A 16,013-nucleotide genomic window follows, 5' to 3' on the forward strand; every position below is an offset into this window, starting at 1 on the left:
GAGATCCGTGATTTCTAACACCAATAACACATCTGAATGAGAGCAATCTTGAGAATAGAATGATTAAGAAAAACTTAAAGGAATTAGGATTCAGTGCATATGCTAACAAGGTGCACATTCCTTTTCGATAGCTCAATCATAGGAACTTATGGTTAAGCATGTTTTATTTGGAACAATTCTACGTCAGGTGACCACTTTAAAATTTTTCTAGGATGCACGTGAATGAGGACAAAACATGTTAGAATGACTCGTGTTGGTATAGATAGTAACTATCAATCTTTTAAAAATTTATCTTCATAATAACTCTCATTCAAATATGATATCGATTTATTTATGTACCATTCTTTACGAATTGTATTTTAAAAAATAAAAACAAAAAAAACCACTATTGTTCGTTAAATTTTTACTTTTACTTTTAACAACCTTATATTCTATGTTTGACATATGTAACAATATTATAATATATTAATTAAAATAAAGACATGATTTGATGTTTAAATCAAACTTTAATATATATATATATATATATTAATGTGGCCATAAAAGTCTACAAGAGAATATGATATTTGGCATAATGAACTTTGATTATTTTCTTGACCACAATAATAAAGAAATTTTAAAAAAATATGACATCATGATGATGTAATAAATAAAAACATTATCAAATGTATAAAAATTTATTAGAAATTATTAGGTTAAATGGATAATGCAAAAGATATTTAATTTATTTAGGGGAAGAATGTGAAAACAATTTCTCTTTGAACTTAATAATAATAATTAATGATTTTAAAGTTGAATTATTCAAAATTTTAATTTTCAAAAAATAAGAAAATAATAAGTTGAAATTCAAAGTTATGCAGCTCAATGCCTCAAACCCCACCAATATACATTTATACATGCATGAATCGAATCGAGTCGAGAATTTTCCAATAATATTTATTTTCTTTATATGACTTTTTTATTTTCTACATTTTTAAATTTTAAAAATTAATTATTTCCGATATAAGTCTAACACGTTGAGTGTGACAACTTTTTTTTTTTTAAGGTTTATTTCGATATGTCAATTTTCATTTAATGTTTCACTCAAAAAGTACGAATTAGTTAAATTAAATCTACAAATTTAAAAATTGAGATTTACTTATGTACAACTTGTGACACTCGAGTAAAGGAGAGGTACATAAATGAACTGAGACCACATATGAATAAGAGCAATTTTGAGAACAATATGACTAAAAAAGGCTTGAAGTAAATGAAAATTACTGCGTATACTAACATGGTGAACATTTTTTTTCGGTAGTTTAATCATAAGAACTTCATAGTTAAGCGTGCTTTGATTGGAGCAATTATAATTCGTGTTCATTTATGGGGATATAAGTAACGTGACTGTGTCGTACGAGAATGCCAGGGCATTCAGGTGCCGAATCAGGATTCCGAATCCTAAGCATGTGTCGTTACACGACTTATGATATGAACCACGACCAAAGAATTTTCATATCTCAAGGTCCAATTACAAAGACGAGAGCCAAGAAACTACAACAAACCTTATACAGTTATATTCAAGCTATAGTGAGCTCATCAAACAAAATTCTAAAAGACGATGGAGACCTCCCTTATATGTTGTGCAAAGTTGAGCTTCAAGAAAGAGATGAATTAAATGCACTTTAAGTTACATTTAATAAACTCAATTTATGAAACTAGTTCAAGGATGACTAATAAGCCCATTCCATTCCTTGCACTATTTAATTATAATTTAATTATTTGTTTGTCAAGTTAGTTTTAAATATAGGAGTTAAGGTTATATTGTAACCCACATGGGTTACCATATTCCACCGTTAACTAGCCATTTTAATAAGGACGTTATGGGTATTTCTCATCTACTAGCCCATCTTTAATTTCAGAGTTATGTATCACATGGGTTAAGGTTGTAAACGCTATATAAAGTCTCCTTTTCTTTGATCAGAGACATCAGATTTTGGAATTAATAATAAAATTTATATTTTAGCTTTGTTGAGAGCTAAGTTTATTCTTTGCAAATTCTTGTGTTTAGAACTTGCATGCTAGAGTCATTCAAATAGTATTGACCAAACTTCTTGTGGAGTGATTCGAATCACGAGTTTATAAACGAGTTTTCTTTACTCTTGATCTTGATCATCAAGGTAATCCGTTCCAACTTATTTCTAATCTCGAGATTTGCTTCCATACAACTTATTTTAATCACGAGGTTTGTTGAGTACAGGGTATCATAGATTTGTTACATCATATATTTTTAATCTATCTTCTAAAATACATTAATATTATAATAAATAAATATAGATAAAGTTTCATCTAATAATTAATTAATATAACTAATCCAACCCAAAAATTATTTGCATTTGTTATAAATTTCTTGAATATTTATAATGCTAAATATAGAGAGAATTTTATATATTTTGTTCATATATTCATACAAAATAAATATTAAAAAAGTAATGGTAGTATTAAAAATAAATTATATTCACAAATAATAGGTATAATTTATAAGAAAAATCTTATTATATTTTAAAATTTTCATTTATGTATAAATTATTAAATAAATAAATAAATAAATAAAAGACCAAAGAACATAGAATGTCGGTATTAAATTTAAAAATGTGTTTTATTTATTTATTTCAGAAAAAGATGTGTTTTATTTATTGATAATTGGAATTTCTTGCCACAATATTTGTAATATTCAAAGTCTATTTTTTTTAGGCCAATTGGGTTTATTTTTATTTAAAAAATATTAAAGCAATAATATTTGATTTTACATATTCAAGAAAACTGTTTAATTCAAATTCTATAATGATTTATATTATTATATAAAGTTTTGTTAATTAATTAAAATTCAAGTTTTGGCTCCGTGGCTATAGACGTACCTCAATTTTGACAAAAACTCTAAGAGACCCGACATTCAAATCTTTCAATCCGAACGTGCTGAAATTAAAAAAAATAATAATAAATTACGCTTATTTACCACACGAATAATAATAAAAAGAAAATCACCTTATTATCTGTTTAAATAGAGATTCTCCGCTCTGGTCTCTGTTTATATTATTAATTATATATTTATTTATTTATTTATTGGGATTTTGTTGGTTTTATTATTATTCGACCTCGTTTTATGTATGTCGACGGCTAATATGGTTTGCATTATTGGCCTAAAATAATAGTTTATGTTTTAAAAATAATTTGTCAATTTTTAGCTTCACTAGTAGGTCAATGCTAATGTGTCCCACATTCCACTTTCATACATTTTAGATAATAAATATTTATAATAAAAATATTTTTAAATAATAATATCACCCGCTTTAATAAATATATAATTTTTTAATTCCGCTCTACATTTAATAAATAAATAAATAAATTATTGAATTCACATCTATTTCCTTATGATAAAGAACACGTCTAATCGTAACACTTACTAATTTAAAAAAAGTCATCCAACGTAAAAATGCTCAAAGTAAAACACGCCTAATCATGAATTTCTATGATTGGACCACTGAAAAAGAAGGTGTACATTGTTGGTATAGATAGTAACTTTTGATTATTTTAAGCTTTTTTTTTTAAGCTATTTTATTTTTAAGATTGCTCTAATTTGGATGTGATCTCAGTTCATTCATGCAACCCTTATTTAGTCGAGTGTCACAAAATATATCGGTTCTTTTTTAAAATGAAGAATAGGGTTAGCATTACGTTTCAAATGACTATTAAAAGTTGTAGATCTATTTTTACGAAAGAATTTAGGCATTTTTACAAATGAAAGTCTATTGAATTTTATTCATTTTTAACGTTAATTTAAGAATAACTCAACTAGTTAATACATAGTTTAAAATAAAAATTGCACCATTTATTTAAAAATTTTAAAGTTTTAGTATAAAATGGGTAAATTCACAAAATTATTATATAAAATAGAGATGTTCGACTACACTTAAGTAAATTCGGTCCGGTTTGCAAGTTGACATTTTTTTACCAAACAACTCAACTCAACCCGATTTTTTAAAAGATTAAGAATAATTAATGTTCGAAATTAGTATATATAGTGACTTATAAATATTTAATATTTAAATTTTACGAGATTTTAATGAATTTTTTTTAAATAATTAAGAAAATTGATAAATTAATCTAACCAAAATCAGTAGTCAGTTTTATTTTTTCCCGCCATAATTAACTATAAATTTGAATGGAAATCTCCTTTTCCCTCTTTCGGAGCCTCTGCCGGAGCTGTCGTAAGAGGGGAAGTACGAAGGGTTTTTTGTACGGATGCCGTCAACCTCCGCAGTCCGATCGATCCAATGCGGCTCAACGACAGCCAAGTACGAACACTGGATGGAACCTTGAATCTTAACGACAAAGATAGCGCGTGAAATTGTTGATCTCCTTCTTCTGATGGAGTTCTGCAACTTAATTCTAATGCTCATTCTGCTTGCAAGGAAGGCGAGTTTCATCTGTAGAAATCGTTGTTGCAATGCAATCTAAGACGATTGGCCTCCCTTATACCGCCATTTCTACTTCAATTGTTGCGATTTTGGAAGGGATTGAGTTTGTAATACGAGTATGGGCGACCTAATTCATTGTGGAATCAAATTATCTTCGATCTATTTAGCCTCAATTTTGCTCGAGTATAATCTATGGCCACTGCTATGTGGCGAAATCTCGGTCTAATGGCAGGTATGATTTGAACTTATTTCGAAAAATTTGAAGTTTAAATCGTGAAGTGAGAGTTATAAACTAGTGTAATTTGTCTGTAAAGCTTATTTATGCATCTCTGAGTTCGTGCTGATTCAGTATGTAGTTTGAATTGAGTGATTGGCGATTAGGCAAAGGAATGGTGGGTTAAAGATTGAATTAGATCAATGTTTCTAATGCCCCACCCTTGGTTTCAGCTTTCTATCAATCTTTAAAGTTAATTAGCCGACACCACGACACGCCACACCCCACCCTTGTTCATCAGCATGTGGGAATTGCCAATTGGTTGATTGGTTGGTTGTTTGTTTGTCTAGATTTTATCTAATTTTATTGAATGAAGAAATTCGTAGAGAACTGTCAAAATTTCAAACAGGTACGGTGAAATTGACTGTTTATTAACTTTTCCAACTGTAGTTTCCACTTCCTGTACAAGTTCTTTATGATTTTTTTTTGGGAAAACTAGAAGCTCTTGCTTGAATTCTGCAAGTTTTTACTGTTTGTTTTGTGATTAAATATTCCCATTTCTACTTGCATGAACTGTAGAAAACTGGAGAGGCCCAAATGTGAACGAACTGCCAAATCTTTCCTAAATAGGTATAAATGCAAGGACTCAAACATGGTGGGTTTACCGAAAAACTATTGGGGTAAGTCCATTTTGGACTCAAGTGGTTGGCACATGTTGAGGCAAGCCTTATCTCTTTGCCAGTGGGCTCACAATCAATACGACGATAAGAAGTGGTTCCTAACACCGTCATTGTCAGCGACCATGTGAGCTTCAGGAAATTGGATCCTTCAAGTAACTCACGTGAAGGATATTTAGTGATTCACTTAATTAACCTCACAGTCTCCCTGTTTATTTCGAGTTAGGCGAATCCATCGTACGTAAGTATATTTTGAGATCATTTATCTATATCTTGTTCTTTTTTGTTCTTGTTTTTCTTTAATTATTGATTATTTATCTGCTTCAAGTAAAATGATGACCTTGAGATTTCAGCCCCTTTTTTGTTTTCTGGTTGGTAGGGCTAAGTGGGTTTCTGATATCTTACTGAAAAAGTTGTAATCTTGCTAGAATCCTCGATAGATTTCAGATTATGTATAGATTTCGTGTTGATATTTCCTGGTTTCGGTAAATGGTATTCTTGTATGACGATTGTTGGGAAGAGTCATAAGTTTGTCTCAGATCTACTATAATTCTTGAAGCTGCTCCGATCATACTTCAAGAGTTCTTGTGCATTTTTCCCCTGTCTCTCTTTCTATCAGCTTGTGATTGTAAATTGTGCTCGTGATTGGTTTTAAGCTGTTGAGACGGCGTTGGCACCGTGTCCTAATTTGAGAGTGGTCAACTTGATCATCTGGGGTAGTTATGGCCCCCTTTTCCGTTGCCAGACGGTTTACTGCTTATTTCTCTACTGGAATCTTGTAGTTCATATTTTAAATTGGCTTCTTCTTCTGTGGTGTTTCTGATTTGTGATATGATTTGAGTAATTTTTGATCGGTTGTTATGAATTTGGTTGACAGCAATTGGGGGGACCATGGAATCATTGTGGTTCTTCACATAGATTCAGATTTCTGAGATGTTGAGAAGGCTTTAACCTTTCTGTCACTGAAGTGGATGCTGGAAGCTCTGATTCCCCAAATATGGGTTGCAACAAGACCATAGTATGGTTTCGGAGAGACCTCAGGATTGAGGACAACCCTGCTTTAACTGCTGCTGCTAGAGATGGTTTTGTATATCCTGTGTACATATGGTGTCCTAAAGAGGAGGTACAATTCTATCCTGGACGGGTATCAAGGTGGTGGCTGAAGCAATCACTTGCCCATTTAAAACAGTCATTGAAATCCCTTGGTTCGGACCTCGTGCTAATGAAAACTCAGAGTACTATTTTCTCTCTTCTGGAGTGTATCAATGCTATTGGGGCAACAAAAGTAGCATTTAACTGTCTCTACGGTACGTATGTTCCTTTCTAGTTTCCTTCTCTTGCTTGAGATTTGATGCTCTTTTCAATTAGGAATATGCTAATGCACTTACTGATTAAAGTATGTGTATCATTGCCCTTGGGAATTCTGTGTGGTGGAATTGTCATTACATTGTGATGGCATGTCCTGCTCAATGTTCTTTGCAGCTGACTGAGTTGTAGTTTCGTAGTGGATCATCATGCTACTTTGGAATTTCCTGTGCACCTTACTTTGTGTTGGTGAACAAAATATTTGTTTTTTCTACGACAAAAAAGAAACAACTCCTGTAAATTTCTAGTGGCAAACCTTACCAAACTTGGTGTGGATAGATAACTTCATTACTACCCAGTTGGAAGGCTGGGGGATAAAATGTAGGAGAAGAGATTTCTCAAAATATCCATATCACTAACAATTAGTTTGTCATAAAGTCAGCAGTTGGCTTCGCAGCAACACACAATATAAATCACCGTCAGTTCAAGGTAGATATTGTATAAAATACACAAATCATGATACTTAATCATTTTCACTTAACTGGTGGAGAGGAACCTTCGTAAGAACATAATTATCTCATTTTATATCCTCCATGACAAGAGTGTTAGGAATCACGACCCTCCACAATGGTATGATATTGTCCACTTTGAGCATAAGCTCTCATGGTTTTGCTTTTGGCTTCCCCAAAAGGGCTCATACCAGTGAAGATGTATTTCTTACTTATAAATTCATGACCATTCCTTTAATTAGCCGACGTGGGACTCCCTCCCAACCATCCTCAACAAAGAGGTGATTTCATTCTCAAGCAACCACATTTTTAGGACCTAGTAAAATAAGGAGTTTTAGCTTCTGCTTGATGTAAGGCCGAATAATAGTTTTAAAGCAATTCTTCCTGCCTCTGTGGTTGGGAAAGTGCCTGTGTCAAACTACAGAGATACCAAGATCATTCTACTAATGGTTATCTTTTCATCTCAGATCCCATTTCACTTGTCCGAGACCACAATATTAAAGAAAAACTAGTTGAACTTGGAATTTCTGTACAGAGCTACAATGCAGATCTTTTATATGAGCCATGGGACGTATATGATGAAAATGGGAATGCTTTTACGACTTTCAAGGACTATTGGGGTAAATGTCTTCTTTTGCAGAAGGAATTTATTTCAACTCTCCCTCCATGGAAACTACAACATGCTGCAGGTACATTTCTGACAGTATATATGTAATTTCCGAATCATTCATCCTTGAAGATACGTTCTTTGATGCTTCTAGGATTGATATTTGTGATACTTTTGGAAGATAGATAGAAAGAATGAGAAGCTAGGTTGCTATTCTAACAAAATTTTGGAATTAACAGAATAGTACTGAAATACTTGTATAGATATGCATGCAACTGCAAAGGAGCTTGTTGTGAAACTTTTAGAACTGTGTAGAGTATTGTCTTAAGAGCTTCTCTCCTGTTTTAATCTTGACAGGATCAGTGGGAAGTTGTTCCATTGAGGAACTAGGTCTTGAAAATGAATCAGAGAAATCTAGCAATGCATTACTAGCAAGAGCTTGGTCGCCAGGGTGGAGCAACGCTGATAATGCTCTGGCTGAATTTGTTGAAAATCATCTGCTAGAATATGCGAAAAATAGGCAACAGCTTGGCGGTAGCTCGACATCTCTACTGTCCCCATACCTACATTTTGGGGAAGTAAGTGTCTGGAAGGTTTTCCAAAAAGTGAGAATGAAACAGATATTGTGGGCAAGAGAGGAAAACGCTGTAGGGGAACAAAGCACAAATCTGTTTCTCAGAGCTATAGGGCTCAGAGAGTATTCCCGTTATATATGTTTCAACTTTCCATTCACCCATGAGAGATCATTGCTGAGCAGCCTGAAGTTCTTCCCTTGGCATGCTAGCCAGAATAACTTTAAAGCTTGGAGGCAGGGTCGAACTGGCTACCCATTGGTTGATGCTGGAATGAGAGAGCTTTGGGCAACTGGATGGATACACAACAGAATAAGAGTGATTGTTTCTAGCTTTGCAGTTAAGGTTTTGCTTCTTCCTTGGAAATGGGGAATGAAGTATTTCTGGGACACTCTTTTAGATGCAGATTTGGAAAGTGATATCCTTGGTTGGCAATATATTTCTGGGAGTTTGCCAGACGGCCATGAACTTGAGAGATTGGACGACCCACAGGTATGTTTAGTTTCTTTAAACTTAAAAGCACTCAAATGTCTTCAAGATTAAATTTCTAATTGTCAGCTATGCCACAATTGAACTGCACTTAATTTTGGAAGCATGTGGTAGATACTTAATAAAGAACAGTAGGGTAGGAATCACGACTCTCCAGTGTAGCTTTGCTTTGGGCTTCTCCAAAAGGCCTCATACCAATGGAGATGTATTTCTTATTTATAAACCCATGATCATTCCCTATATTAGCCAACATTGGATTCCCTCCCAACAATTCTCCCCTCCAAACAAAGTACACTACACAGCCTTCCCCGAGGCTTATGGAGCCCTCGAATAGTCTCCTCTTAATCGAGGCTCGACTCCTTCTCTGGAGTCCTCAAACAAAGTACACCCTTTGTTTGACACTTGAGTCACTTTTGACTACACCTTTGAGGCTCACAACTTATTTGTTCGACATTTGAGGATTCTATGGACATGACTAAATTAAGGGCATGACTCTGATATCATGATAGAAATCACGACTCTCCACAATAGTATGATATTGTCCACTTTGAGCATAAACTCTCATGACTTTGCTTTGAGCTAACCGAAAAGGCCTCATACGAATGGAGATGTATTCTTTACTTATAAATCCATGATCATTCCCTAAACTAGCCAATGTAGGACTTCCTCCCAACAATCCTCGACAAATAGAACATGAGATATGCTTGAAATACTTCCTGATATACATTTATCTGACATTTAACAACATCTAAAATAACATATCTGATGCCTTATACCGATAATATAGTTCAGTTTTTTATTCATAATTGAAGTAATAAGAAGATTATTGGCTGGCCAATTACAGTATCTTTATTTATATATTTTTTTTAAAATCTGTTATGATGCCTTGTTGTACCTAAAATTATCAGTTAAACGTTATAGTCTCTACTTATCTCATCATGCTAACTCGACATTCTTGAATTTAGATTCAAGGCTCGAAATACGATCCAGATGGAGAATATATTAGGCATTGGCTGCCTGAGCTAGCACGAATGCCGACCGAGTGGATTCATCATCCTTGGGATGCACCTCAGACTGTCCTGAAAGTTTCAGGAGTTGAGTTAGGCTTAAACTATCCTACACCGATAGTTGACTTAGACTTTGCTGCTAATCGATTGAGAGAAGCCATAATCAAAATGCGGGAGATTGAAGCAGCTGCTGGGGCAAACTCAAATGGTACAAATGAAGTTGTTATGGATAATGCAGATAGGATTCAATCCTTAGGTACTACAAATGTTGTAGCAGAGCCAAAAACCTGTGCTACTTATTCTTCTAATGATCAGAAGGTACCCATGATTCAAACTTCAAAGGTTGATAATCCATTGAGTAGGAAACGGTCTAAGCCTATGGAAGAGAAAGGAGAATTTCAATATAATATTCGCAACGACGTACAAAGTGAAGCTGGGACGTCGAAACCAGACGAAGATTTATGCTCTACTGCTGAATCTTCATCATCTAAGAAGCCATCCACCAGCAGAACTTCCTTTTCTGTTCCACAGTTTTGTTCCTCATCAAAGGGGCTGCCAGAATCATCTGAAGGAACTACTGATAGATGAGAATTCAATTAATGATAGAGTGAGTTCTACATTACTTCAGTAGTTTTACATTGGTTTTAAACTGTAACGGCTCAAACCCACCGCTGGCAGATATTGTTTCTTTTGGGTTTTCTCTTTCGGGTATCCTCTCAAAGTTTTTAAAACGTTTGTAACAGCCTAAGCACACCGCTAGCAGATATTGTCCTATTTTGGTTTTTCCTTTTAGACTTTTCCTCAAGGCTTTTAAAACGCGTCTGTTAGGGAGAGGTTTCCACACTCTTATAACGAATGTTTCGTTCTCCTCTACAATGGATGTGAGATCTCACGTATATCTTCTATCTTGAAACTTGATTTTACTATTGGATTTCAACTTTTCTGACTTGTTTGACTCCATATTTTCTATGAAACTCACGCAGGAACTTCGGAATGATAATGGTTTCACATCTGGGCAATGGATCTACCTCAACGATTGTTGGCTTGTGCGTGCCGATATTTGGTACACTTTTTGATCTCTAAGGTACTGAGTTTAGATGCCTCTTCCTTTCTGTACATATAAACATACTCATAAAACATAAAACTGTGCACAACTTTATTCGCAAGTTTGTCCAAATATGTGCAGTTTCCCGTTGTAATTCCTTCAAGTCCTCTTGAGTATCTTGACCATGGCATGGTATTGAAGCATGTATCATTCAAATTTATGTGGTTACTCTTAGGATCTGATTTTAGTCACCGTAACTGAGAAATACGATATATTTTCTTCGTTCGATAACTATTTGGTCTTTGATCTTTGATCTTTGAGAATCAAGTTTTTAAGCACTATTTACACCTATTGATTTATTTGTTTTGTTATGTACTTTCTCGAACTATTTTCAAAACTCAAACCGAGTTTTGAAAACTTATATTTGTTTTCGGAATTTGACTTAGAAAAAAAAAAGTGAAAAAGTGAGTATAATTTTTAAAAACCAAATCGTTACAAATAAACTTCAAACATAGATGAATGATAAATTCATTAGTGATAAGTGTGTTTATAAGCTACAAAGATTAAATCTTAACATCATAAGAATTGACATTTAATTTTGAAGGGAACTTTAAGAAAGAGATTAAATTATTGCTATATTAATATATTTAAACGTGATAGAACATGCCTATAGAATTCTACTCGATGCATCCATGTTTATATATTAACAAAGTTTAATAGATATTTTTATGATGCTAAAATTAACATAATTCATCTGACATAAAATATGTACTCTCGATCAAAAGGTCAAAGATTCGAATTCTCTTTATCTGTTAAACTAAAAATATAGATATTTTTATTGTCCGTAAAAACTTAATATATTTGAATATTTTTTGGAATAAAAAAGCGATTAAAAAGGGTAAATTTGAGAATTAGATTAAAATATTCAATATTATGTCCTACTTTGAAGAAAAATATAGATACTTATTTTATGATTTATAATTTAAGTTCGATTCTATCCAGCAAATAAGCGCCCATGGCCTAATGGATAAGGCGTCTGACTTCTAATCAGGCGATTGTGGGTTCGAGTCCCACTGGGCGTGCATTTTTTAATCTNAAATAAAAAAGGATATTTATATATATATTAAATAATTGTATATTAAAGGATACATTAAATAGAAAATAAAAAATATTTGTAAATGATCAGACAGGGGGAGTTCCAATCCCATCGTCATCCACTTCGTTCTCCCCCGTCAGCTCCTCCAGAGATTTGCCTTTGGATTCCGGCACTAACAGAGTAAACAAAGCTCCCAAGAAATTAATGCATCCCAACACAATCAAAGCATTCTTAACGCCGATCCCCGTCGGGTACCCCGGCTCCGTCAACGCCGGATCCTTACTCTGCGCCGCATACAAAAACCCAAACGCCCCCACTATCGCCCCTGCCTTCCCCGCCGCCGCCGATATCCCATGGCAAGTCGACCTCAACCTCGCCGGAAATATCTCCGCCGGCACTATAAACGTCGTCGAATTCGGCCCAAAATTCGCAAAGAAAAACGTCAGCGAATACATCACCACAAACCCAATTCTGTGCGGCTTCTCCTTCCAATGATTGTATGGAAAAGCCAGAGCAAACATGAAAATCGTCATCATTATGAACCCCATCAATTGAATCACGAATCTCCCTATGTAATCGATGAACACCACCGTGAACCAGTACCCGGGAACCGTCCCGCACAGGGCAATTAGTGTCTGTGCGCGTGCGATTTTGAAACATTCTTCTAATTCGCTCATTGTTGCCGCCGGTGGAAGCCATTCGATGGCGGTGAAAATGTCTTTTTGGAAGAGGTTTTGGCTGTAAAACGCTATGTCTAATAGAAACCATGTGGTGGTTGTCCCCAATAAATGGAGCCCATGGCGTTTCGCGAATTTCTTCGAGAATAAACCGAAACGGTTTGGATTTTGATTTGATTCGGTTGTGGGTTTTTGTTCTTCGGCTTCGAGGTGGACTTGCAGCACTTTTGACATGTCGGCGGCGGCTTGTTTTGCGTTTTGGGCTACCAGAGCGGTGTATCTCGCCGTCTCTGGCATTTTCATCCGCCAGTAGTATGTTATTCCGGCCGGAATTGCGCCGAACATTAGGACGATTCGCCACACGTAATCCGCCTCCGGGATTGTGGGGCGGGAGGGATTTTCGCTGTAGGGTGGTGCAGGGAAGCGGTTGTTGAAGGCGGCGGAGACTACCAAAGCAACGACTCCTCCGGCTAAAATTCCGAACCCCTGCATTGCGAAGACGGCGGCGATGAATGCGCCACGGGTTTTTTTGTTGGCGTATTCCGACATTATAGTGGCGGAGAGAGGGTAGTCGCCGCCGATTCCGAAGCCGAGCCAGAAACGGAAGAAACAGAGAGTGGAAATAACGGCTTTTGGGGAGTTGCTGAAGGAGAGGCCAGAGGCGATGGAACAGAGGACCATGAGAATGAGGGTAATGCCGTAGACCCTTTTCCGGCCAAGTTTATCGCCGAGCCAGCCGAAGAAGAGTTGGCCGGCGAGGGTACCGCAGAGGGCAACGCCGTTGACGGCGGCGGCGACGTTGGGGGGGAGAGATCCGGGTCGGGGGGAGTTTTGAATATGGTAATAGATTCGGCCGAGGAGTTTGGTGACGATGGAGATGCAGAAGAGGTCGTAGGCGTCGGTGAAGAAACCCATTCCGGCGATGATGATTGCCGTGAAATGGTACCATTGGGTTTTTGCAAGATCGAGTGCGCTTAGCACTCCCAGTTGTTGGCTCATCTTAAGCTTTTGGCTATGGAAGATCTCCGATCAATCTTCCTCCTCCTCCTCCTCCTCTCCGGTCAACTGAAATTTAAAATTTAAATTTTGAAAAACTGAAAAATAAATTTCAAATTTAAAATTTTACCGTGTTGATTTATAATCAAGGAATACTATCTGCCTTTTGGGGAAGTTCAAAGTTCAAAACAAAGCCACGAGGTGTAAGGCCTTCTGGGGAAAGTCCAAAGCAAAGCTACTAGAGTTTATGTTCAAAGTGGACAATATCTTACCATTGCGAAGAGTCGTGTTCAATTAACGTATAGAATATAGTTTAGAGCTGAATTTTAAAATTTATTAGACTCACCCGAAATTAAAAAAAGTAAGGAATTTCTCTTACGATTTACTGTTTTTATCGATTCGAACATATATATAGTGAAGAAGACATCTGTTATGTTAGTTAAGATATTAAGTTTCCAATCGAAAACGAGAACGTTTGAATTCTCACTCTCGTGTATGATCAAACTAAGAAGAAGAAAAAAGTAGTGAGCACAGTAGAATTTGACTCGAGTTTCTTTTATGATTTTACTGTTCCAGTCAAATACGACTATTTAGAGTGGATAAGACATCTGTTACACTATTTCTCGTCATTATCGAACGTAAAAGCTAATTATAATACCCGAAAGAAAGTAAACGAAATACTAACCAATTACATATTACCCATAATTTTCAATTTCAAAAATATATATTTTTCTAAAAAAAATAAGATCTGTAGAGAGGGAAAGAGAACCTGAAATTTCTGGAAAAATGACACAATGGTGGAGAACAGAGCTTGGATGATGGGATGAAGAAGATGAAGATAAAACGGCTATTTTTATAAGTGAAGCTGTCCAAATTCCAGAAATACCCCTGAGGGCATCTATTGGAATATACCAATCAAAACTCTATTTTGGTCTCTTTCTATCCCTATTTCTTAATTTTAAATTAGAGGTTCAATATTAGCATTTTGTATAAATACAAAAGATTATTGAAAATATAAATAATTTAATTATTAATTTAAATAACTTTTACAATCATATTTTGTCCATATATATATCGATGTATTGTGGAATTGAAGTCTCGATGTTGATATGCTGCTGATATCACGTCAACCAATGTATTCATAATAGAAAACAATACAATTATTCACCCGACGTGTCTTTTAATTGTTGTAATTATTATATTATATAAAATATAGAATTATAAAGGTTAGTCTTCAAATTGACTAAGTTTATTATTATTTTTTTTTTCCATACAATCAAACAAAAAACAAAAAACAAATCAACGAGACAACAAAAACAACAAGAAGTTCATATTTACACGTGACACTTGTTCGGTGTTGCTTGAGTGAAACGTCCTTCTACTTCTATATTCAACAAAAACAAAACAACAAAAGAGAATAGCTTGTATTTTCTTTCGTGACGTGATAGGAAGATCACGACGGTGCGATTGTGAGCGAGAAATACTGACAATTCTTGATTAGAGATTGAAGGTCGGGGAGAGGAGGACGAGTGAGCGAACTTGAAGGAGAACCGGGAGGGATTAATTGAGACATGAGACGGAGAAGACAAGCGGAGAGAGGGAGAGTATTCAAGAGCGAGCTAAGGGAAAACGAGTACAATCGAACGTTAATTGACTTTGACTTGGTCAATCCTAAATTTTCAATGGAATTAAGATGACGAGAATGAATGATTTAATGGTATACTGTAAAACAATATTTCAGATGATATATATCGATATATATCTTCTTAATTTTGAACGTTCAAGCAACCTAAAAGTTGACTTCAAAAAGTCAAGATAGTCTTAAAAAAAATAAAATATTTTTTTTTCTTATTTAACTATGTTTCCTAGGTTGTTTGTGGGTGAGACATCCAATATTCTATGCATAGCGGTAACAGTCCAAGCCCACAACTAATAAATATTGTTATTTTAGCATGTTACGTATTGTCGTCCGATTTTAAAATATATCTATTAGGGAGAGGTTCCACACTCTTATGAGAAATGTTTCGTTCCTCTCTCCAATAGCCCAACGAAGAATGGTTCATCAACGTATTTGTTTCAAATGGCCGCATGAAAACGAGAGCCTATCTACCTTAAATGGACCGCTTACTTACTGATACGCTTCTCTTATTCTAATGATATTGTCCAAAGTGCCAATGTTAGATGGCTTCGTACCAGGATTTTCTCATAATTATGGCATATTATAGTCCCCGATGGGACTCAACTCTATCGTAAGAGTATTTAATTTTTTTTTTTTTTAAGATTTAAAGGTATTATCGAAACTTTCGATAAGATGAAAAGTTAAGGAAATTTTATTATTTTAGAAAAAAAAAAAAAAAAATATATA

The 16,013-nt window shown here is 34.9% G+C and overlaps 2 protein-coding genes and 1 non-coding gene across 7 annotated transcripts; 2 read left to right on the forward strand and 1 right to left on the reverse strand.

Annotated features, from left to right (window-relative positions):
• Positions 1-5,418: 5,418 nt before the first annotated feature.
• Positions 5,419-11,107, forward strand: LOC111806706 (cryptochrome-1). Of its 5 annotated transcripts, none has more exons than XM_023692129.1 (6): positions 5,419-5,586; positions 6,223-6,652; positions 7,627-7,848; positions 8,124-8,830; positions 9,793-10,441; positions 10,818-11,107. In XM_023692129.1, the coding sequence occupies exons 2-5, from the start codon at positions 6,343-6,345 to the stop codon at positions 10,420-10,422; spliced, it is 1,869 nt and encodes a 622-aa protein (XP_023547897.1). In that variant the 5' UTR covers positions 5,419-5,586; positions 6,223-6,342; the 3' UTR covers positions 10,423-10,441; positions 10,818-11,107. The 5 variants fall into 5 exon arrangements, with proteins under 5 accessions (XP_023547897.1, XP_023547899.1, XP_023547896.1 ...); XM_023692131.1 differs by having other exon boundaries at positions 5,448-5,582; XM_023692128.1 differs by lacking the exon at positions 5,419-5,586 and adding an exon at positions 5,631-6,093.
• A 781-nt stretch (positions 11,108-11,888) lies between these two features.
• On the forward strand, positions 11,889-11,961 carry TRNAR-UCU. The gene has a single exon. It is a non-coding gene; the product is annotated as a tRNA-Arg (tRNA).
• Positions 11,962-12,028: 67 nt separating this feature from the next.
• LOC111806708 (probable inorganic phosphate transporter 1-3) lies at positions 12,029-14,465 on the reverse strand. The gene is made up of 2 exons (XM_023692132.1): positions 14,418-14,465; positions 12,029-13,717 (listed from the first exon to the last, which is right to left on the reverse strand). The coding sequence occupies exon 2, from the start codon at positions 13,649-13,651 to the stop codon at positions 12,062-12,064; it is 1,590 nt and encodes a 529-aa protein (XP_023547900.1). The 5' UTR covers positions 13,652-13,717; positions 14,418-14,465; the 3' UTR covers positions 12,029-12,061.
• Positions 14,466-16,013: the final 1,548 nt, after the last annotated feature.

The sequence above is a fragment of the Cucurbita pepo genome, chromosome LG12, assembly GCF_002806865.2.
Source record: "Cucurbita pepo subsp. pepo cultivar mu-cu-16 chromosome LG12, ASM280686v2, whole genome shotgun sequence".
Taxonomy (NCBI): Eukaryota; Viridiplantae; Streptophyta; class Magnoliopsida; order Cucurbitales; family Cucurbitaceae; genus Cucurbita; species Cucurbita pepo.